Source organism: Mobula birostris, chromosome 10, assembly GCF_030028105.1.
Source record: "Mobula birostris isolate sMobBir1 chromosome 10, sMobBir1.hap1, whole genome shotgun sequence".
NCBI classification, from domain to species: domain Eukaryota; kingdom Metazoa; phylum Chordata; class Chondrichthyes; order Myliobatiformes; family Myliobatidae; genus Mobula; species Mobula birostris.
In genome coordinates, this window is record NC_092379.1 from 115,163,923 (window position 1) to 115,189,456 (window position 25,534).

Here is a 25,534-nt window from a genome sequence, read left to right on the forward strand (position 1 = left end):
ACTACAGCTCTGCCTTTAATACCATCATTCCAAATAAACTGATTCCTAAGCTCTGGAACTTGGGCCTTAGCACTCAGGTCTGCAGCTGGATCTTCAGCTTCCTCACAGACAGGACCCAGGCTGTAAAAATAGGAGACAAGTTCTCCTCTACGCTCACTCTGAGCACCGGTGCCCCACAAGGCTATGTACTCAGCCCCCTGCTGTACTCACTGTACACCCGTGATTGTGTAGCCAAGTTTCCATCGAACTCAATATATAAGTTTGCTGATGACACCACAATTGCAGGCTGTATCTGGGGCAATGATGAGTTTGAGTACAGAGAGGAAATTAAGAACCTGGTGGCATGGTGCAAAGACAATAACCTATCCCTCAATGTCGGCAAGACGAAGGAATTGGTTGTTGACTTCAGAAGGAGTAGCGGACCGCACGACCCAATTTACATTGGTGGTGCACAAGTGGAACAGGTCAAAAGCTTTAAGTTCCTCGGGATCAATATCACAAATGACCTGACTAGGTCCAACCAAGCAGAGTCCACTGCCAAGAAGGCCCACCAGTGTCTTTACTTCCTGAGAAAGCTGAAGAAATTTGGCCTGTTCCCTAAAACCCTCACTAATTTTTATAAGTGCTCTGTAGAAAGCATTCTTCAAGGATGCATCACAACCTGGTATGGAAGTTGTCCTGTCCAAGACCGGAAGAAGCTGCAGAAGATCGTGAACACAGCCTGGCACATCATACAAATCAATCTTCCGTTCTTGGAACACACATAAAAGTTGCTGGTGAATGCAGCAGGCCAGGCGGCATCTCTAGGAAGACGTACAGTCGACGTTTTGGGCCAAGACCCTTCGTCAGGACTAACTGAAAGAAGAACTAGTAAGAGATTTGTTCCTATTTTCTAAACTTTCAAATCTCTTACTAGCTCTTCTTTCAGTTAGTCCTGACGAAGGGTCTCGACCCGAAACGTCGACTGTACCTCTTCCTAGAGATGCCGCCTGGCCTACTGTGATCACCAGCAACTTTTATGTGTGTTGCTTGAAATTCCAGTGTCTGCAGAGTCCCTCGTGTTTCCGTCCTTGGACTCACTTTACACTGCATGCTGTCGGAGCAGTGCTGCCAGGATAATGAAAGACACGACCCACCCAGCCAACACACTTTTCGTCCCTCTTCCCTCCCGAGAAGGCTCAGGAGCTTGAAGACTCGTATGGCCAGATTTGGGAACAGCTTCTTTCTAACTGTGATAAGGCTGCTGAACGGATCCTGACTCAGATCTGGGCCGTACCCTCCAAATATCCGGACTTGCCTCTCGGTTTTTTTGCACTACCTTACTTTCCATTTTCTAATTTCTATTTATGATTTATAATTAAAATTTTTAATATTTACTATCGATTTGCACTCTACGGAGCGGGAAGCGCAGAATTAAATATTGCTGTGATGATTGTACGTTCTAGTATCAATTGTTTGGCGACAATAAAGTATAAAGTATCTTTACTCTCTCCCATTGTAATTTGTATCCCACATCCTGGCTACTGTTCAGAGGCCTGTACGTAATTCTCATCAGGGCTTTTGTTTTTACTCTTAAAGTTCATTAACTCTACCCATGAGGATTCTGCGTCTTCTGATCCTATGTCTCCTCTTTTTAATGACTTGATTTCATTTTCTACCAGAAGAGCTACGAAACCACCTCTGTTTACCTGCCTGTGCTTTTGATATAATATGTGCACTTGGTTGTTAAATTCCCAACTGTGATTTTCTCTCTGCCATGATTCAGTAATGCCCAAGTCATACCTGCCAATCTCTAAGATCTGCTAATCCACAAGATCATCTACCTTATCCTGTACGAAGTGTGCATTCAAATATAAAGCCTTTTGTCCTGTATTCATCACTATTTTCAATGTTGTCTCGATGCTACACTTCAACCCATCACACTGTCTACAATTTTCCCCTATCATCTGCCTGTTCTTCCTCAGTCTCACTACACTCTGCATCTATTTGTTTACCTACTGCCCCAGCCTCAGCCCTATCACTCTGGTTCCTATCCCCCTGGGAAATTAGTTGAAACGATCCCCAGCATTTCAAACAAACCTGCCTGTAAGGATGTTGGTCCCCTTTGAATTCAGGTGTAACTTAGCCTTTTTGTACAGGAAATACCTTTATCAGAAGAGATTTTATTTAGAGATACAGTACAGAATAAGCCCTTCCAGCCTTTCAAGCCGTGCCACCAGCGACCCTCAATTTAACCCTAGACTAATCACAAAACAATTTACGATGACCAATTAACCCTCTAACCGGTACGTCTTTGGATCGCGGGAGGAAACCGGAGCACTCAGCAGAAACCACTGATTCCATGAGAAGGGCATACACACAGCGGTAGAATTGATCTCTGATGTCTTGAGCTGTAATAATGTTGTGCTAACTGCTACGCTACTGTGGCGATCCAGTGATCCAGAATGTGAAACTATACCCCTGTACCAATTCCTCAGCCACACATTCATCTGCCATTTTGTCCTATTCTTACCCTCTCTGGCACGTGGCATAGGCAGTAATCCTGAAAGTCATATCTGGGCAGTCAAAAGTGCAGTAGGCATGATTAATTGTTGCAAGAAATACAGTGGATTCCAGTTAATTGGGATACATCAGGACCAGTACATTTTGGCCCAATTCAGCAGCTGTCCTAATGAGCTGAAGTTTCATAAAGTAGTAAAATAAGTATGAACAAGATAAGCTGAGTAACAAATTGTGTATTCAAATGAAATATAGAACAAATTAAAACACTACCAGTAATACTGCAGTACTATAAAACTGTATATTAATTCCTAATAATTACCGACAGAGGAATGAATCCAGTGTATGCAATAAACAAAATCAAGACAGACTCCTCGTGCAGATAATGTACTGTCTGCATACAATGCTATCTATGACTGCAACCTCCAAATCTTCATTGTCATTGTAACATTCAAGATGATCGTCTATACCTTCAATTTCTTCGTAGTTCATAACTTATTGAAGTAGTGAAATTGTTTAATTTCCACTCCTGGCATCTTCAAGCCTGAATTCTTGAAACTATAGTGAACAATCATGTTCTGAATTGCCTTACTGCTTATTTCTCACCAACTGTGGTTGACAAAAACCAGTATGCACAGTGTATCCTCTAACATCCACACAAGTGCTTGTGACTGGCACTAGTTAGAAGTTGACAACCGTCTCCAACCCCAATGAAGCAGCATAGTGTCTCAAATAAATGAAGGGAATCCTGGCAATTTTTTTTGATTAGTTTTTCATTATTCTTTAAGAGTTGTCCCAAATAAGCGGCTACCTTGAGTAACTGATGGTTCAATTAACTGGAATCCACTGTATGTTGGAATTTTGTGCCAATAAGAAGAAAACAATTTGTTAGTTGGCCATATTTTGATAAAATTAGTATATACACGAGTTTACCATGAAGACTAATTGAAATGACAACATTGATGTGAAGTTTTTTACTCTGCTGTGAACTGCATGGAAATAAATGTGAAGAAAACGATATTAAATGATAAAGGCAGTAAGGTATTGCATAGAGTTATTGACAAAGACATTGCTGTTGAAATTGTACTAATAAAGTTAGTAAAGTTTAAATTTCCATTGTTCATTTTGTTGCTGTATTTTAAAGTGAATTTTCCAAGACTAATAGGCTTGATTTTTTTAATGAATTTTTTCTTTTGATCTTTAAAGACAGGAGTTCCTTTCTCTTAACAGGTCTAGCAAGTTTTTGTGGTGCAATATTCAGAAAATATCCCATAGAGCTCACTGGTCTTCTGCAGTATGTTGCAAATCAGCTGAAGGCTGGTAAAAGGTATAGCTTTATTGTTTCAGGGGTACTAATATGCGACTGTTGGGTTTGAGCAAGCAAACTAATACATTCTGTTTTGTGCTAAGTGTTTAAGTTATAAAAATTGTTATATTTTAGGGGAAGAGGTGCCACAATTCATTTGATCTTTTGTTGCAATTATAATCTGTGGTACCAACTTCAACTGAAATAATTGATTAACTTTTCCAAATATATTGCTTTTATGTATTTTTATCTGGTTATATAAGTGTCTTGATTTCAACTTTAATGACCAGCTTTGAGAAGACAAATTTGACAACAGGAAATTGTGGGATGTATTTATATCCACAATATCGACTTGATCTTTTTTGATCATAATTTATGTATTTGCATTTATTGGAATTCTGTAATATGGTTCACTGATAACTTGATATGGTAAATAATCATTCTATTAACAATGGAGGATAAAATTAAGACATTTTCTTTTCATTTTGATTATTGATTTTTGTGTTTTTTAATAGTTTTGATCTTCTGATCCTGAAAGAAGTGGTACAGAAGATGGCTGGTATTGAAATTACAGAGGAAATGACAACTGAGCAGTTGGAAGCTATGACAGGTGGAGAGCAGTTAAAAGCTGAGGCAAGTCATTTTTGTTCACTTAACAAATCAAGGATTGAACAAATTTTTGCAAAATCACTGTAAACATACAGAGGTAACTTAAGGTATGACTAAAATTATATTGTTAATGATTATTGCTCTTTATTATTCTGTATACTATATTGATTTAAATGGCAAGAAAGATTTGCTGAATGTTTAAGTTTGGATACTGAAGGTTTTAATATTAGATCCTAAAGCAAAGATGTAGTAGTTGTTGACCTGTTTCTACAAGTGAGAAATTCTTGACAGAAGGGATGTATTTACAGCAAAACCATCATTTAAAATAGGGATGCATAGGAATTCTTTATACAAGGGTGGTAAATCTAGTACTTTGTATCCAAGAGTGTTGTGAAGCCAAGATGACTATAGGTCTTTAAAGAGGAGGTAGATATATCTTTGAAAGATGTGGGAGTTGAGGGTCAATGATAATAGGCAAAAAAAAAAGTTGGAGCCTGAGCCTGCTATTTTGTTTTCTGTCTGATTCTTTTTCTTGTGATTTGAATATATTTACTCTTGATGCATTTATCTTGGTGAGGAGGAATTTCTGTATTTTTTTTGTTGTTGTTTAAAGGGTGGATACTTTGGACAAATTAGGAACACAAAAAAATCATCCCAACGACTAAAAGATGCTCTGCTTGACCACGACCTGGCACTTCCCCTTTGTCTCCTCATGGCTCAACAGAGGAATGGTGTTATTTTCCAGGAAGGGGGCGAGAAACATCTTAAATTAGTCGGGAAATTGTATGATCAGGTAAGAATTAAGAAATGCAGTTAATGAATTCAGTATTACACCTGTAACATTTTCTGTGGAAGGTGTAAGATTATCAAAACAATGTTAGGAATTTAGTTTCTCAAGTTTGTTGATTCTTATCTGAGTAATCATAGTTTTGACAAGGCAGTCAAATTGATTAAAACGTACTACAGTGCCATGTAAAGACATTCAGCCCCCTCAACTCTTTTTCACTGTATTCATTTTCTAAATTTAAAAGTAGGATTTTTTGAACTAATCTACCAAACATAATCTCCCAAGCATGGGAGGATGAACCCTAGGCGCCCTCCCAAGACTATGGTCAACACTCTCCAAGAAGACAGCGGCGCGGCTAATGTAGATGAACTGAACACACTGATGAGGGAGAAGGAGAAGTGGAGAGTCTGTCATCGTGCCCAACGCCGGCCCCCTAAGCCTGAGTGGACGTAGTAGTAGTACCACCACCAACCATTGTGCATCATGTCAAATCAAATGAAAAATTCCAAAACCTGTCAACTAAAAATTGGAAAAACAAAATTGTGAGGCTGAAAAAGTATTCATCCCCTTTGTGATACTGCACTAACTTTCCTCAGGTACAATTCTATATGTTACCAACTCACACAATTTGTTGATGTAGAAGACTAGAGGATCACCTAAATAAATACCCCCTCTCTCTATGGTCAAACAGTATGATAGATTTTCAACTGACCAAACCAAAATGAAGACAAAAAAGCATTCAAGGGAAGTCAGAGAAATGTTAATAGAGAAGCACAAATAGGAGGAAGGGTACAAGACCATCTCAAAGGCATTGAACATGTCTTGGAGCTTATTGCAAGGTATCGTGAAAAAGTCGGGGGGATGGTGGTGGAGGAAATGAAACCATAGCCACGCTGCCAAGGTCAAGCCACCCCTCTAAATTCTCTTGTAAGAGAAGCTACTGTGACACCAGCAGTCATTCTGAGTAAGCTGCAGAAGTCAGTGGCTGAAACTGGAGATGAAGTTCATGGCTTCACAATCTCGAAGGCCTTATACATAAAGGAGATTTATAGAAGAGTGGCAAGGGAGAAGCCCTGGCTTTAAAAAAAAGTGTTTAGACTTTGTCACTTACAAGATGTGGAAGAAGGTCTTGTGGTTGGATGAGACCAAAGTGGAACTTTTTGGCCTCAACACTACATGTAGCATAAATCTAATACTGTACATCAGCCAGGGAACATAATCCCTCCTGTAAGGTATGGTGGAGGTAGCTTCATGCTGTGGAGATACTTTTCAGCAGCAGAGTTTGGAAATCTGGTCAGGATTGATAGGAAGATGAATGGTGCCAAATACAGAGAGATCCTGGATAAAAACCTGTTGGCCTCTCCCAAAAGCTTAAACTGGGAAGGACAATGACCCAAAACACACTGCCAGCTCAACCATGAAGTGCCTTCAAATGAAGAAAATTGATGTCCTTCAGTGGCCCAGTCAGCCCTGACCTTGATCCAGTCAAAAATCTGGCAAGACCTCAAGATTGCTTTCCACTGCCACTCTTCAATTAAACTGGCACAGCTTGAGCAATTTTGCAAGGAGGAATGGGCAAATCTTGCTGTATCAGGTTTGCAAAGCTCTTAGAGATTTATCCTAAAAGACTACTGGCTATAATAGCTCTGAGGGGTGGTTTAAAGAGGGAGCAAAGAGGGATAAATACTTTTGAATACTGACATTTCAATTTTTGAATTTTTAGTTTCTCATGCTTTACAGTTTTCCTTGTTTTTTTGGGTTCAACTGTGAAAATAGGAGCATATGATGCACACATAAATCCTTATTTATGTGAACAAAGGGTTGGGTGCTGAATACTCAGCAGGCCAGGGAGCATCTATGGATGAAGGGTCTTGGCCTGAAGCGTAGACTGTTTATTCTTTTCCATAGATGCTGCCTGACCTGCTGAGTTCATCTAGACCCGGAGCGATAGAGCAGTGGAAGAATTGCATGGAGTAAAGCCAGATCTAATATATAAAGAAGCTTTGAGGAAAGAGAAGCAGAAGAAAGGGTGTAAAGGTAGTAAGGTAGAAGGGCTAAAGTATGTGTACAGGTTTCCCCCGCCGTCCGAAGGTAGAGCGTTCCTATGAAACGGTTCATAAGCCGAAATGTCGTAAAGTGAAGAAGCAATTACCATTTATTTATATGGGAAAATTTTGTGAGCGTTCACAGACCCAAAAATAACCTACCAAATCATGCCAAATAACACATAAAACCTAAAATAACAGTAACATATAGTAAAAGCAGGAATGATATGATAAATACACAGCCTATATAAAGTAGAAATACTTCTCCACAATCATTACTGAACTGTTCTCCGGAGCGAAAATCTCACGCAAGCGCCGTCGGCAGAAAATCTCATGCAAGCGCTGTTGGCAAAAACGCACAAGCGCTCTCCAGCAACCTTTAAGCTATGAAGCTGCCAAATCATACCAAATAACATGTAAAAATACACAGCCTATATAAAGTAGAAATAATGTATGTACAGTGTAGTATCACTTACCGGAATCGGGATAGCGCTGAGCACACCGATGATGGTGTGTTAGACTGAGTCGTCAGAGTTTGGGTGCTGCAGTGGCCCCCCACCCTCCAGGCCGCTGAGCGATACATTGCCGCGAAGAACGCAGGAGTCCAGCGGTAGCCGGGAGGTACACAACACATCCTTAAGAAAAAAGCCAAAACAAACATGCTAATTAATTAGGTGCCGCCCATAATTGTCGGCCCAGATCAGTACCGATTTCTGATTGCGTCGTCTCTGATCTGGGCTGATAATTACGTGTCGGTGACATCTAATTAATTAGCATGTTTATTTCGGCTTTTTTCTTAAAGATGTGCTGTGTGCCTCCCAGCTACCTTTGCATTCTCCACGAATCGGTATCTGCCCGTGGCCTGGGGGTTGGGGTGTTGGGGTGTTGGGACACTGGGGTGTCATCTCGTTGCCTGTTTCCATTACAGCAGGCAGCTCATCTTCTCCTATGACTGCCCGCCTCGATGTCAAAGGTCAAGGTTTGTCGTCTGCTGTGGCTGATGTGGAAGGCTGAGCCTCACGTATTTTTCTATCACACAGTTCCTTAATAAGGACTCAAACCGTCCTGCAAATATCCCCTAAACCGACGTACCCTTTCAAAATTAAAGTCGTACTTTATCATTACTCATTTGGTTTCAATTGTTATCCTTTTCTCTTCCAATTGCATCAGCTCTTCATCTGTCAGTTCTTGCTGATGAGATGCCAAAACCTCTTCAACATCATCTTCGTCAACTTCCACAAGCCAAACTCACATTGTCCTTTATTCACCACGATCAAAACGCTTAATTATGTCTAGTTTTACCGTAAGTGTAACACCCTTACGAGCTCTTTCAGGCTTTTCCGATACCATAGAACTCATCTTGCAAACAGCTGCTCACAGGCTCGTGTTTAAGCAATGCCAGCGAGAATCCGGGGGGAGAGCGGCTGCTCGGGGCGCGCTGCCTTTTATAGCGCGCTGAATTTTTGTTTTGTAACAGTGAAAACACCTTCTGAAAGTGAAACTAGGGTACTAATGTAGGTCTTTTGTAACAGTGAGGTTTTGTAAAGCGAACGTTTGAAAAGCGGGGGACACCTGTACTTCAATGCAAGAAGCATCAGGAACAAAGGTGATGAACTGAGAGCTTGGATACATACATGGAATTATGATGTTGTCATTACGGAGACTTGGCTGGCACCGGGGCAGGAATGGATTCTCAATATTCCTGGATTTCAGTGCTTTAAAGGGGATGGGGAGGGGAAGGGGAGGAGGGGTGGCATTACTGGTGAGGGATACTATTACAGCTACAGAAAGGGTAGGTAATGTACCAGGATCCTCTCTTGAGTCCATATGGGTGGAAGTCAGGAACAGGAAGGGAGCAGTTACTCTGTTGGGAGTATACTATAGGCCCTCTGGTAGCAGCAGATATACCAAGGAGCAGATTGGGAGGCAGATTTTGGAAAAGTGCAAAAATAACAGGGTTGTTATCATGGGTGACTTTAACTTCCCTAATATTGATTGGCACCTGATTAGTTCCAACGGTTTAGACGGGGCAGAGTTTGTTAAGTGTGTCCAGGACAGATTCCTGTCACAGTATGTTGACAGGCCGACTAGGGGGAATGCTATACTAGATCTAGTATTAGGTAACGAACCGGGTCAGGGCACAGATCTCTCAGTGGGTGGGCATCTGGGGGACAGTGAACACTGCTTCCTGGCCTTTAGCATTATCATGGAAAAGGATAGAATCAGAGAGGACAGGAAAATTTTTCATTGGGGAAGGGCAAATTATGAGGCTGTACGGCTAGAACTTGCAGGTGTGTATTGAGGTGATGTTTTTGCAGGGAAATGTACTATGGACATGTGGTCAATGTTTAGGGATCTCTTGCAGGATGTTAGGGATAAATTTGTCCTGGTGAGGAAGATAAAGAATGGTAGGGTGAAGGAACCATGGGTGACAAGTGAGGTAGTAAATCTAGTCAGGTGGAAGAAGGCAGCATACATGAGGATTAGGAAGCAAGGATGAGATGGGTCTATTGAGGAATATAGGGTCGCGAGAAAGGAGCTTAAGAAGGGGCTGAGAAGAGCAAGAAGGGGGCATGAGAAGGCCTTGGCGAGTAAGGTAAAGGAAAACTCCAAGGCATTCTTCAATTATCTGAAGAACAAAAGGATGACATGAGTGAAGGTAGGATTGATTAGAGATAAAGATGGGAAGATGTGCCTGGAGGCTGTGGAAGTGAGCGAGGTCCTCAATGAATATTTCTCTTTGGTATTCATGAATGAGAGGGAACTTGATGATGGTGAGGACAGTATGAGTGAGGTTGATGTTCTGGAGCATGTTGATATTAAGGGAGAAGAGGTGTTGGAGTTGTTAAAATACATTGGGACGGATAAGTCCCCGAGGCCTGACGGAATATTCCCCAGGTTTCTCCAAGAGGCAAGGGAAGAGATTGCTGAGCCTCTGGCTAGGATCTTTTTGTCCTTATTGTCCACGGGAATGGTACCAGAGGATTGGAGGGAGGCGAATGTTGTCCCCTTGTTCAAAAAAGGTAGTAGGGATAGTCTGGGTAATTATAGTCCAGTGAACCATACGTCTGTGGTGGGAAAGCTGTTGGAAAAGATCCTTAGAGATAAGATCTAGGGGCATTCAGAGAATCGTCGTTTGATCAGGGATAGTCAGCATGGCTTTGTGAAGGGCAGATTGTGTCTAACAAGCCTGATAGAGTTCTTTAAGGAGGTGACCAGGCATATAGATAAGGGTAGTGCAGTGGATGTGATCTATATGGATTTTAGTGAGGCATTTGACAAGGTTCCACATGGTAGCCTTATTCAGAAAGTTAGAAGGCAAGGGATACAGGGAAATGTGGCCAGGTACATTCAGAATTGGCTTGCCTGCAGAAAGCAGAGGGTCGTGGTGTAGGGAATAGGTTCGGATTGGAGGGTTGTGACTAGTGGTGTCCCACAAGGATCGTTTCTGGGACCTCTACTTTTTGTGATTTTTATTAACGACCTGGATGTGGGGATAGAAGGGTGGGCTGGCAAGTTTGCAGAAGACACAAAGGTTGGTGGTGTTGTGGATAGTGTAGAGGATTGTCAAAGATTGCAGAGCGAGATTGATAAGATGCACAAGTGGGCTGAGAAGAGGCAGATGGAGTTCAACCACGAGAAGTGTGAGGTGCTGTACTTTGGAAGGACAAACTCCAAGGCAGAGTACAAAGTAAATGGCAGGATACTTGGTAGTGTGGAGGAGCAGAGTGATCTGGGGGTACATGTCCCTGAAAGTTGCCTCACAGGTGGATAGGGTAGTTAAGAAAACTTATGGGGTGTTAGCTTTCATAAGTCGAGGGATAGAGTTTAAGAGTCGCGATGTAATGATGCAGCTCTATAAAACTCTGGTTAGGCCACACTTGGAATACTGTGTCCAGTTCTGGTCGCCTCACTATAGGAAGGATGTGGAAGCATTGGAAAGGGTACAGAGGAGAATTGCCAGGATGCTGCCTGGTTTAGAGAGTATGCATTATGATCAGAGATTAAGGGAGCTATGGCTTTACTCTCTGGAGAGGAGGATGAGAGGAGACATGATAGTGGTATACAAGATATTAAGAGGAATAGATAGAGTGGTCAGCCAGTGCCTCTTCCCCAAGGCAGCACTGCTCAATACAAGAGGGCACGGCTTTAAGGTAAGGGGTGGGAAGTTCAAGGGGGATATTAGAGGAAGGTTTTTTACTCAGAGAGTGGTTGGTGCGTGGAATGCACTGCCTGAGTCAGTGGTGGAGGCAGATACACTGCGAAATTTAAGAGACTACTAGACAGGTATATGGAGGAATTTAAGGTGGGGGTTTATATTGGAGACAGGATTTAAGGGTCGGCACAACATTGTGGGCTGAAGGGCCTGTACTGTGCTGTACTGTTCTATGTTTGTGTGTGTTTTGTTTCACAATTTATCTCTTTCATTGCTGGTATCTACAATGGCAAAGCTGCATACTGTAACTTTTCAGAGATTGTGTGATGATTATCCTTCATCTTGCAGTTCAGCTTCAGAATTTTTTAAGCTTGTATTGTGTATTAAGTAGCAAAGCAGGTTACTTAGCATAAAAAAACTTTAACAACCAGATCTAAGCAAAAACTATCTTCTAAATATTCTGCTAATGGCAGTTTCATGATACTACTTATACAAATGCATCTACTTTACTGTTAAGAAGATTTGAAATTTCAGCCTCAAATTTACCCTTCACCCCCCAATCCAAAGCTAACCATCTCTTTGTAATTCCATTGATCCAATGTGAACAGCTCTTTAACTAAATAACCAACAGATTAAATTTTTTAAACTTTTGAAACACATGGAACAGAGCTTCCTTTGTGTTGAGAACAGCTACTGTTCTCATAAGTTCCTCGCTGGTCATGAATCATGATCAAAACCATGGTCTTCTATCAGCTGGCAAGATGGGCAAGAACAGCATCAGTCTCTTGCATCTGACATTCCGCTGTACAGCATAGCCTCAGCTTAGAATAGTAAATTTATTGGTCTGTGCTGATAGGAAAGTGTGCATTTGTGCATATCAACCCTGCAGTCTGTGTTTGTTAACCTTTCTTTTATTGGTCACATCATATTAAATAAGGAGGTTAAAGCTCTTTTTCTCTTATTCCTCCCTTCTTACTTAGCTTGTGTTATTGGAAACAAAACCAGTGTAATTTTGCATTTCTCTTGATGGAAACAAAATTACTTACGGAGGCACAGCATTTTGATAATTTGTTTGCTATGCAAATCCTGACATTGAAAGTGTGGAGTTTTACTTCTGATTTTAGAGTTAGATAATTTTAATTTTGGTGATTCAAACTTCAGTGATTTCTTTTTTGCATGCTGTGTTTGGTATTATATCAGTTAATGTTTTAGTGTTGTATTGTGTCATTTATATGTTTCAGATATGTTTTTAAAAAAATATGCATCATTTTGTTCCCCTGCCTCTCTTGCCAGATTTGTACAGCAGGTTATTACAACAGAGGGATCTGGAATACAGATCCATAATTCCTTGAAAGTTGTGTCGCAGGTAGATAGGGTTATAAAGAGAGTTTTTGGCACATTGGCATTCATAAATCAAAGTCTTGAGTGCAGGAGTTGGAATGTTATATTGAAATTATATAAGATGGTGTATCATTTGAAGTGTTGTTTGCAGTCCTGGTCACCTACCTACAGGAAAGATGTCAGTAAGATTGCAAAAAGTACAGAGAAAATTTACAAGAATATTGCTGGGACTTGAATTGAATTTATATATATGAGGAGTAAAACTCTTTACACTACGTCTCCATTGAAATGTGCAATGTTGAATTTATAGTATGTGCAACAGGATAATCAATATAACATAGAAATACAGTTGTGTCAGCATGAGTGAAGCACTCTGATGGCCTGGTGGAAGAGCTGTCCCGGAGCCTGTTGGTCCTGGCTTTTATGCTGCAGTACCGTTTCCCGGATGGTAGCAGCTGGAACAGTTTGTTATTGGGGTTACTCGGGTCCCCAATGATCCTTTGGGCCCTTTTTACATACCTGTCTTTGTAAATGTCTTGAATAGTGGAAAGTTCACATCTACAGATGCACTGGGCTGTCCACACTACTCTGCAGAGTCCTGTGAATGAAAGAAGTGCAGATCCCATACCAGGTAGTGATACAGTCAGTCAGGATGCTATCAATTGTGCCCCTATAGAAAGTTCTTAGGATTTGGGCACCCACACCAAACTTCTTCAACCGTTTGAGATGAAAGAGATGTTGTTGTGTCTTTTTCACCACACAGCCGGTATGTACAGACCACTTGAGATCCTCGGTGATGTTAATGCCAAGGAGTTAAAGTTGTTCACCCTCTCAACCCCAGATCCACTGATGTCAATAGGGGCTAGCCTGTCTCCATTCCTCTTTTGTCTTTGTGGCGTTGAGGGAGAGTTTGTTTTCTTGACACCACTGTGTCAGGGTGATGACCTCTTCTCTGTAGGCTCCCTCATTATAATTTGAGATTAGGCCAATCAGTATAGTGTTGTCAGCAAATTTAATTATAGATTGGAGCTGTGGGTGGCGGCACAGTCATGGGTATACAGAGAGTAAAGGGGGGGCATAGTACACAGCCCTGAGGGGCATCTGTGTTGAGGGGCAGAGGTGAGGGAGCCTACTCTTAACCACCAGCCGGCGATCTGACAGGAAATCTAGGACCTGAGTTGTAGGGAAAAGTTGAATCAGTTAGGACTTTATTCACTGGAATATAGGAGAATAATAGGAAGGGAGAAAGAGGTATTTTAAATTATGAGGGGCTTTTTCCATTGCGGTTGGATGAAACTAGAACTAGAGTTCATTGTTTAATGGTGAAAGGTGGAATATCTTTGAGGAACCTGAGGGAAACTTTACTCAGAGCTATCAGTGGAAGTGGTGGATGCAGGTTTGATTGCAGTGTTTAAGAGAAGTTTCGATAACTACACAGATGGAAGGGATATAAAGGGATATGTTCCAGGTGCAGGATGGTGGGACTAGATAGAGTAACTGTTTGTCACAGACTAGATGGGCTGAAAGGTCTGCTTCTGCACTGTGCTGACCTATGACTCTGTATTTTTATTTTTTCCCATATCGTATGATAAGCTTGAGCATAGAAAACTGTGCTGAAAGGTTCAGTCTACTTGCTGACATGTTAATTTTGACAGCAGCCCAGGCAGATGTGCTATAAATCATCCTGTCACTGTAAGCTCCTGTGTCAAATTGTTTGGTCACTCAAACCTCATTCTCAGTTAATATGACTTGGGAAAAGTAAAATAATCTAAAATTTAATATAAATTTCAGCTATTTTTCAGATCATTATACAAGCTTGTCAGAATTACAAAACAAATTCTATTAATCATTTTCGTTTGAGGTGATGACTGGAGCAAGTATGGGAAGTTTAGATTTAACTTTGAGTGTATGTTGCTTTGAACCTGCTCAGAGCATAGTTCCTTTGTGCATAGATGCAGCACAATGCTGCAACCTATCATTTGATCACAAATTTCATTCTACATGCAATTTTATTTAAGATTAATTTTGTTTCGACCCTGATAATTCATTTTCCTAATTGTTTGTAAATTCAGAAAAAAGCAAGAGCATGTTGATCGGTGATAGATAATGAGATAGTGATGTTACCAAAATCTTGTTGCTTTTGTCATGTTTTGCTTGGAATGCAATTTGAAGCCCAATCTAAATGTGTTTTGTTTGTGTTTACAGTGCCATGATACACTGGTGCAGTTTGGAGGATTTTTAGCTTCAAATCTAAGTACAGAAGATTACATCAAACGAGTGCCTTCAATTGATGTTCTTTGCAATCAGTTTCACACACCTCACGATGCTGCATTTTTCTTGTCACGTCCTATGTATGCACATCACATTTCAGTAAGTATTCAGCTTTACTTTGCAGCTACTTTAATTTTAAGCGCATAAATAGAATGCAGATTTCATTTTTTCTCAGCCATTATTTTAATATTGGCAATTTATTAGAATGTTTCACAGATAAGAGGATTTAAATACATAGACTTTCACCATAAAATCAGTTAAAGTATAATTTTTACCTTGGCATGAACTCTACTATTGATAATAAACTTTGAATCATCAAGTAGGTTTATAAGTCATGACCAGAGGAGGCCGTTAAAGTGGAGAGCCCTTTTTATTCTTGCGGTGTATGGGAAATTGGGCTTGTTAATGAACCAAATTTTGTTACTCTGATGATAAAATGTTGAGCTTTGGTCTATGACACTTCATATCATATTTGAATTCCTCAGTACATGCAAGTCCAAATGAGGAAAGTTGAAATTACCAAAACATCAGAACTTTGTACAGTTCTGAAACTTTAGGATAATCTGTTTTTATTTCATTTACTTCCTACTAAAGAAATCAAGCTTGTCATGCTATTACATGTCACATTCTTCTCTTCTTCATGTCCTATCTTTTGTCATTGAACTCATCATTGCCCATGAAATCCATCTATTCCCAAAATATATTCATCCTATATATTATATAATTCGTACGATATATTCGTTTTCCCCAACTTTTGTTTCTGGCTTTTTTTGTTAACCTGCATTAAAAAGTGTTTTATTTTGAAGTGTTGTCCTTCTCTCCTTTGAATCAAGTGTCAACAAAAACTTGGAAACATACCTCATCAAAGTTATCCAAATTTATGCTATCTTTCCTGAATATTTGGGTAATTGGAATGTCCAGGTTGAAATATTGTATCTACTGACAGGGAAAATATCAAATGTAAATCAGTATTTTGGTGACTGTCTCACCAATTCCTCCCACTTTTTTTTTTCCCTTTGTCTGAAAGTTTCTTGCACCATTGTATTGATTTTTTTTCCCTCTTGGTTACCATTATATTAAAGTCGATCTGATGAAGATTTTTTTTTACCTTGTGAATGGTTGGAATCTGTATGCACTGCCTGAGTATGTGGTGGAGGCATGTATTCTCTCAGTATTTGGGGGGTCAACGAGGAGTATTTGAATGACCAAGTGCTGTTAAATGGGTTAAGAGTTGATTATGGGTAACTGATGCTCATTATTGACCCGGTGGGCAGCAGGAGCTTTTTTTTAAAACAAATAAAATGCTGGAAGAATTCATAGAAACATAGAACCCTCTATCCTCAAACTGTGGCCCCTCGTTCTGGACTTCCCCAACATCGGGAACAATCTTCCTGCATCTAGCCTGTCCAATCTCTTTAGGATCTTATACGTTTCAATCAGATCCCCCCTCAATCTTCTAAATTCCAACGAGTACAAGCCCAGTTCATCCAGTCTTTCTTTATATGAAAGTCCTGCCATCCCAGGAATCAATCTGGTGAACCTTCTTTGTACTCCCTCTATGGCAAGGATGTCTTTCCTCAGATTAGGGGACCAAAACTGCACACAATACTCCAGGTGTGGTCTCACCAAGGCCTTGTACAACTGCAGTAGTACCTCCCTGCTCCTGTACTCGAATCCTCTCGCTATAAATGCCAGCATACCATTCGCCTTTTTCACCGCCTGCTGTACCTGCATGCCCACTTTCAATGACTGGTGTATAATGACATCCAGGTCTCGTTGCACCTCCCCTTTTCCTAATCGGCCACCATTCAGATAATAATCTGTTTTCCTATTTTTGCCACCAAAGTGGATAACTTCACGTTTATCCACATTAAATTGCATCTGCCATGAATTTGCCCACTCACCCAACCTATCCAAGTCACCCTGCATCCTCTTAGCATCCTCCTCACAGCTAACACTGCTGCCCAGCTTCGTGTCATCCGCAAACTTGGAGATGCTGCATTTAATTCCCTCATCCAAGTCATTAATATATATTGTAAACAACTGGGGTCCCAGCACTGAGCCTTGCGGTACCCCACTCGTCACTGCCTGCCATTCTGAAAAGGTCCCATTTATTCCCACTCTTTGCTTCCTGTCTCCTAACCAACTCTCCACCCACACCAATACCTTACCCCCAATACCGTGTGCTTTAAGTTTGCACACTAATCTCTAATTCAGTGGGGCATATAGCATCTGTGGAGGGAAATGAACAGAAACAAGCCTTTATCTGAAGGACCTTCCAGCATCTAGTTTTTTGCTCCAGGTTCTGGCATTTAGGTTTGAATCTCTGCTATTGTCACTTTTTGAGATGGTGCATTATTTTTAAAACCTGTTTTGCTAATGCAAACTGGGACAGACCAGAGAAGGGGAGTTATTTATAACATTAGCACTGGACTAGTGAAGTTAGGCTAAGTCAAATTAGTCGAACCGCTTGATAAAAAAACTCAGGAACTTAGCTTAGGATTCTTAGCTGAAGAGAAACTAAAAATTTGCTATAAAATAGTTCATGTTTCAAGAAGACTTTTCCATGTTTTACCGTTGTACTAATGAATAAACAAGAGAAATTGGAAAGAAACTGTGAGAAAAATATAGTGTAAAATTAAATTACTAGCATATTGGATGTTTTACCACTGCTATAATAGTTATCTATGACACTTGAGGAATTCGGTGCATAAATTTACAGGGTGGCATTGACGTTTCCATTGGGGTATTGAGCTGTACGAAGATGATTGTTGCTGTGACAAAATACCTCACATATAATGTTTTTCATTAGTTTCAGTCTGTACTTTGTTAAGGTTTTGGGCATTAATTTGAATTTTATTTACAGTTTTTAGTTTACTTAAAGAATTTTTCTTATCTCTGTACAAAGGTTCAAGATGCAAAGTTTGTTCTTTTTTATATAAACTGATTCTTAATGATTTGATTTTTTGATAAGAGTGAGCAATTCTTTTGCTAACTGTGAATTTCCCTCTGCCTAGAGTGGCCTTTTACTCCCTTAGCTACCTTGCCCTTAAACAGTGGTGGAAGCAGTTTTAAATAATTTTGAGTGGGTGGGGATTTCTGAGAGTTGGAGGAATCTGGATGTTCTCATAGATGATTCACAGAAGACTAATATATAGCAAATAATGAGGCTTTTTATTTGAATAGTTGCCACAGGGAGAGGGGATGCCTATGTGGTTATAATCATATATCCTTGACTTGAACAGGCTTGAGGACCAAGTTTCTTCATCCTGTTCCATATATCTATGTTTGTAATTGAACTTTAAATATATATATATATATATATATATAAAACATTAAATATATAAAGAAGCAGCCATGAAATGGAATCTATATGGATAGTTGTATGCAAAAGAAACAAAACTTGTAGCTAATAATTAAATTTTATTAATATTTAAGTGTTACAGAATATATTTATATTTTTTCCAGTCCAAATATGATGAATTGAAGAAAGCTGAAAAAGGGAACAAACAACAACAAAAAGTTCAGAAATACATCAATGCATGTGAATTGGTAATGGCACCTGTACATGATGCTGTGGTTTCACTTCACCCTGCTAAAGTGTGGGATGATATCAGTCCTCAGTTCTATGCCACATTTTGGTCTCTCTCTATGTATGACCTTGCAGTCCCTAGTACAAGTTATGACCGTGAAGTAAACAAATTGAAGATCCAAATGAAAGCTATTGATGACAATCAGGAAATGGTAAGGCTTCAGAAATTGAAACTATTTTGAAATGAATCCTTGCATTTTCACACCCTTTCGCCTCCTCAGAATTTTGTTAATTGCCTGAAAGTATTGCTCTTGTGACATCATTTCCACGGCTTCCTTCATACCAAAGAATACACATTTAAGTGTTGTTGGATAAGTATGTGGATGGGAAGGGTATGGAAGACCATGGCCTAGATGCGGGTCGATGGGACAAGGCAACATAACAGTTTGGAATTCACTAAGTGGGCTGAACTGCTCTGTGCTATAGTGGTCTGATTCAATGGCTTTACCAAGGGATTGACCAATGTTGAAAATTACTATTTTAATTGGTTATTGAGATGATTTATGAATTTGTTGGGCAGATCAGTGTTGACATGCACCACTTAATTTGTATTCTTAAAAAGACATTTTAATTAAGCAATTTGATAAAATTTAATCTTGTATATAATGTGTTCAGATGAGTGCGAACAACTTGACAGTTTACCTTAAAAGTTTTGGCCATCAATTTATACCTAGTTATTTTTAAAATGCTTTCAACTTCTATATTCTGTGTTCTATGTTTTTGTTGCATGACTATATTAACAGTTGTTAATATATTTTTCTTAACAAGCCCCTGAATAAAAAAAAGAAGGAAAAAGAACGTTGCACTGCACTACAGGATAAGCTTCAGGAAGAAGAAAAGAAACAAATGGAACATGCTCATAGAGTTCTGCAGAGGTTAAGACTGGAAAAAGATAATTGGTTACTTGCTAGTGAGTAATTGGAATCTAAATGCAGTTGAATTTATCCATTTCAAAATTATGTATCTATATCAGTTGATATTAACTTGTGATATACTGAACAAAGAAAAACAAGTAGTGTTTTTAATATTGCGTAATTGCTCATTTTTAAAATCATTTTTGACCAAATCAATAAATGTTGAGGATGGGAAGCATCACAACTAAGACCACACATTTCTGTTCATACTCTTATTCTTTGTGGTAAGCCTGCTACTGTTCATGCCGATGACGTACAACTGTACTGCTCGATCCAGTTCTGACCAGATCAACAAGTTTGCGGATGAGACAATGGTTGGTTTCTTCGTTACCAAGGTGGCGTACAGTGAGAAGGTGATACGCCTGCAGAATGGTACAAGTACAGCAACTTGAATGGCAATGTAATGATTGTGGTCTTCGGGAAGGTGCAGACTGACCACATCTCACAGCATGTAAATGGCTCCTCCATTGACAGAATTAGGAGCACCAAGTTTATGGGAGTGCACATAATGGATGATCTGACCTGGTCCCTCAACACCACCTCTTTAATCAAGAAAGCACAGCAGCACCTCCACTTTTTGAGGAGATTGAGGCAAGCAAGACTCCGCTCCTCCACCCTATTCTAACCACTTTTTACAGGAGCACGATTGAGAGTGTACTGACCAGCTGCATCACCATCTGGCGCAGGATTTGGAAGGCATAGGACTGCTGAGGGGATCATTGGGGGTCTCTCATTTGAGATACTTACCAATAGCATTGCATAATCAAGACCCTTAGCATTGTCAGTGATCCCTCCCATCTGTCCAGCAATCTTTTTGATGCCCTGCATTATACAAGAGTTACCATAGCATTAGGACAAGGACTTTTAGGATGGGAATACAGCTCCTTCCACCAGGTTGGGGGACTACTGAACCCTCTACCAATGCAAAGCTCTCACCATGTCTGTAGCACCAGCAGCATTATGTTGTTTAGTTTTTAACCTGTTTCTAAATGCACCTCATTATTTGTTACTTTATTTGTGGCAATATTATTTTGTATGTATGAGTTAAACATACTATAGTATGCACTTGGTCTGGAGGAAGGTTTCATTTGGTAGCATACATGTATACAGTTGAAATGATGATGTGGACTTTGATATTGATAGTCGTACTTAGCTGTCTTAATTTTATTTCATAGAGCATTTTACTAAATACTTGTGTTTTAATTCCCTCAGAATCTACCAAAAATGAGACCATTACAAAGTTTCTTCAACTGTGTATCTTCCCAAGATGCATCTTCTCGGCCATAGATGCAGTTTACTGTGCTAAGTTTGTGGAATTAGTTCATCAGTTGAAGACGCCTAATTTTTCCACACTTCTGTGTTATGATCGGGTAAAACACTTCATGTTCTTTTTCCAAAAAATATGTAAATAGTCTTTTGTCCATGTAGATTTTAATATTTGTTCACTTTGTTTTAAGGTCTTCTCTGACATTATATACACTGTTGCAAGCTGCACAGAAAATGAGGCTAGTCGCTACGGCAGATTTCTTTGCAGCATGTTGGAGACAGTTACCAGGTGGCACAGTGACAGAACTATATATGATAAGGTAACATTTTAATTATGTTTTGGATACAAGAAGCCATTGCAGCTTAGTTCTTGTTTTATGATGGCATTTTTTCCCTTAACACTCAGGGGAAGAGACTCAGTCTAACCAGCTGCATTGTTTTCTGTTTCTTTTGCTCCCTCAGGAATGTGGCAATTATCCAGGGTTTCTCACAATTTTGCGAGCAAGTGGATTTGATGGAGGGAATAAAGCTGACCAGTTAGATTATGAAAATTTCAGACATGTTGTACATAAGTGGCATTACAAATTGACCAAAGTAAGCTTTGCTTTGTCTTCTTTGCCTTTTCTTTTTAACTGGCAGTAGTAATGAACTCTACTGTTGCAATAGGCTGTGGCAGTTGGGGTTATTTGTGATAAAAGAGAGGGACATCAACTGAAAAAGAGATCACACATACTTTGATGCAGCAAAAGCTGAGGTTTTTATGGCGATCAGTTCAGTCTTCAGTCCAAATTTAGTATGGTTATGAACTCTTAATATTTTCTAAGGCAGTCCTGGGAAGCCAGTTGCATTGTTATGTTAATCTGCCGACATGTTAATAAATATTTGACCAAGCAAGGAGTAGTTTGTGAGTGAAATTTGTTTTGATACTTTTCGTCATGTAATGATTAATCAACAGCCCAAATTCCTGGTTAAACTAGTTTTAACGATATCTTTTAAATTGGCCAGCATACCAATGGTTTAATATGATTACTGTTTTGCAAGGATGATATCAAGTGGACAGTTTCATTGGTCAACTGAATTTGTGAAAAGACTGAGTTTCACTTGAACTTTTAGTTAAGAGGTTAAGTGCTTTGGTTGTTGCACTATATGTAGTTAATATTTTAGACATGTAGTGCTAGGGCTGGATTTCTGGTAGAACATTTATTGGATTTGAGGCTGTGGATTGTTTTGTTGCAAGCATGAGTGTCTTGCATTGTATTAATAAATTTCAAGTGTGGTTAGTCTGTCTTGTGTGATTGCCCCTTTTACCTGAATATGATGTGAAATATTTGGATATTTACTTCTTGTGAAAACTAGACAAAGATGGGCAGAATTTTGTCTTTTTGGCACGATGGCTGCAATATGTAACAAAGGCACACAGTACAGGGCCTATGTTTGTTTATTGATCTACAATTGTATTTTTTTCTGACTGTGTATTGCCCTGACTAAGTTCTTCATATACCAAAAGTGTGGCATGATCTAAACCTGGAGCTCAAGTTCAATTTTACATAATGATAGAAACGATATTTGCAGTATTGCTTCTACTCAGAAAAGCAATTTGAATTGGCAATTCGGACAGGGAGTTTTACTGCCTCATTACAAGTACTGTGTATCTAAACAATTACTGAACTTGGTTATTGATTGCAAAATTTTTAAGGTTGGACTTATTTGTGTTTACCTCACTAGTTATTCCTTTTTTAAATTGCTGCAACATTTTAATTATTTTTGCTGAGGATTCTCAGGGCATTCCAGTAGCTCGTCTAAAAAACTTGCTGTATGGGTAGATATATAAAAGTGCTGCTACATTTTGTATCCGAAGAATGTGAACCAGTTTTGATGTTCATGTAATTGTTTTTCACTATCTTTCAGGCATCTGTGCACTGCCTTGAAACTGGCGAGTATGTGCATATTCGGAACATATTGATCGTATTGACGAAAGTCCTCCCCTGGTACCCCAAAGTATTGAATTTAGGTCAAGCATTGGAGCGAAGAGTGCATAAAATTTGCCAAGAAGAGAAAGAGAAGAGACCTGATCTCTATGCTCTTGCTATGGGGTAACAAAGTGAAGTTGAATGTGATTTAATGCAGAGTATTTTAGTGGAATATATTTTTGAGGTTTAGTCTTGGTTTATCAGCCCCAGCCTCAATGGCTTTAATTTGGATTTATACTTTCAATAATGCTAGTATTAAAGTAATGATATTAGAAAATCTAGTGAAATGGCCCCAAAATTGAAGCCAAAACAGCTATGGTTAATAACACAAGAGATTCTGCAGATGCTGGAAATCTTGAGCAACACACACAAGATGCTGGTGGAACTCAGCAGTTCAGGAAGCATCAGTGGAAGGCATAACAGTGGATATTTCGGGAAGAGACTCTTCATCAGGCCAGAAAAGTCGACTGTTTGTTTCCCCTCCATTGGTGCTGCCTGACCTGTTGAGTTCCTCTGGCATTTTGTGTGTGTAAGGAAGGTTAATGGTATTCACCATTTTAAATGTCATAATGTGACCTTGCAATAGAGTGGTTACTGAATTAATATGAACATTGAATATGCTGTAAGTGCACTGCTCCTCTATTAGCTTTGTAATTTTGTTGTTTTTGGTTTCATCCATCAATGAAATTTATTAGCAAGTTTGCAACTAATTTCACATTTAAATGTTCTAATCTAAGCTTGACCAATATGCCACTTAATACCGATTGTTGGAAATATGATACCTTATTTCTTCAGGTTTTTATTATTGTCATTACTTTGTTTTAAGAAAAGTTGTTCTCTGACCCATTAGTTTTAATATCAACATTTTCTCACCTTACTTTGTGTTCTGTATCTCATTGGAGACAGAATTCATTCAGAGTAATCACCTCTTCCTTCTCTGGTTTTACATTATAAACTTGAGCAGTTTGTCTGGTTGGTTAAGGAAATATTTAGTTGTGAAAACACTAGAGGCTGCAGATGCTGAAATAATCAGCAGAAAGCAAACTGCTGGAGAAACTCGGTTTGTCCAATATCTGTGGAGTCAAACGGATGACTAATGTTTGGGATTTAGATGGTCCTGATAGAAGGTGCCGACCATCCCTTTGCCTTCAGATGCATCCTGACTTACTGAATTCTTCAACGCTTAGTTGTATTGTGATTAGTGCAGTCCTCGATCACCTGTAGATGGTGCTGCTTTATTTTCCATCACCATTTTCAATCACTTGTAGCACAATTTATTAATCAATGCTAATTTAATTGGTTAATCTTATTGACCAGGTGCTATTTTCAGATTTCTCACTGAGTCTTTTAAAACTATAATTTCAAATGAAAAGCTTAATCTGCATTGTTTATTGAGGGAAAAAATGTGCATAGGTGTGAAATTCCAACTAGCTTACAAATAATGACTAAGTGCACTTTACTTAAGGATATGTACTTTTTAATGACCAAGAAACAAAACATTAAAAATGGAAATGAGGACTTGCTCAGTTATTGGTTCTCGCAGGTTTTTAGTCAAGTACAAATCTCACTGCAGCAACTTGAGCCCAGGAAATCCAGTGCAGTACTGAACTAGTGTTGTTACATTTTCAGTGGTGTTTTTTAGACCGTAAACTGAGCTTCCACTTGCACTCATGTGTATGTACAAAATTTAATTGCACCATTTTGAAGGCAAGCAGGAATAACCACTGGTTGTCTGGCTGGTATTTATCCCAAAACAATAATACTTAGAAACAAATTATGTGGTAATTTTCACATTGCTGCTTGGGACTAGCAGTGCCCCAATTTTGCTGCAGGGATTTTGCTACATTTAAAATGGTGAATGTCCTCTTTGTTGAAAAATAAAAGATTTTTGGCTCTGGGGTATTTGGGATACCCTGAAAGACATAAAAGGCATCTTGTAAATGTAAATCTAATTTTAATGGAATTGTTGGTTTCGAATACACAATGAAATATGGAATGCAGTTTTGAACTGAAAATTTATCAACATGACATTGCGGCTTAACACAATGTAACAAAATTCAATTGTATCTCATTTGGAAGAAATATGCTTTCTCCCATCATTTTAATATTCTCGGGATACAAAAATATAAAACAGTATCTCTTAAACATGAGAAAATCTGCAGATGCTGGAAGTTCAAGCAACGCACACAAAATGCTGGTGGAATGCAGTAAGCCAGGCAGCATCTATAGGAAGAAATACAGTTGACGTTTCTCGATCCAAAACATCGACTGTATTTCTTCCTATAGATGCTGCCTGGCCTGCTGCGTTCCACCAGCATTTTGTGTGTGTTGCTTAAACAGAATCTCTTGTTGACCATTAACCTAAAAAACCCCAAAGGATTAAAGTTGGAATCCACTATTCATGTTTTGATTTATTAATGTAATGGGATAGGTGGTGAAATTATTTGCATGGACTCTGATCTTCTGCAATCCATATTGAAAAGAGCTGCTGCACTAGTGTCACTTGTCACTTTCCTGATTTTAGTCTATCCTTTAATATATGTAGTTTGAATAGTGTGCCCTTTGGTTTTTCAAGTGAAGAAATTAACTTCAGTTGGTGATTAAGAGAAAAGCACTGAGGTTAAAATCAGTACTTCTGTAAAATTGAAACAGTGTTTCATATTTACTAAACATCTAAAGATCATGAAAAGGTACTTTCAGGCTCAGCCTAACTTCTGTTAACAGTCAAGGTTGCATTTCAAAGACATCTGTTATCCCAGTACACTTCACAACTCAGAA

General features: G+C 39.2%; 1 protein-coding gene across 1 annotated transcript in view; it reads left to right on the forward strand.

Annotated features, from left to right (window-relative positions):
- Positions 1-25,534, forward strand: part of thoc2 (THO complex 2) — a 173,035-nt gene that overhangs the window by 96,047 nt on the left and 51,454 nt on the right. Inside the window, exons 19-28 of the mRNA XM_072270839.1 lie at positions 3,730-3,826; positions 4,321-4,438; positions 5,028-5,207; positions 14,949-15,113; positions 18,483-18,758; positions 19,375-19,516; positions 20,733-20,890; positions 20,978-21,106; positions 21,249-21,380; positions 22,695-22,879. Coding sequence (XP_072126940.1) covers positions 3,730-3,826; positions 4,321-4,438; positions 5,028-5,207; positions 14,949-15,113; positions 18,483-18,758; positions 19,375-19,516; positions 20,733-20,890; positions 20,978-21,106; positions 21,249-21,380; positions 22,695-22,879 — 1,582 coding nt within the window. The remainder of the gene's footprint in view (positions 1-3,729; positions 3,827-4,320; positions 4,439-5,027; positions 5,208-14,948; positions 15,114-18,482; positions 18,759-19,374; positions 19,517-20,732; positions 20,891-20,977; positions 21,107-21,248; positions 21,381-22,694; positions 22,880-25,534) is intronic.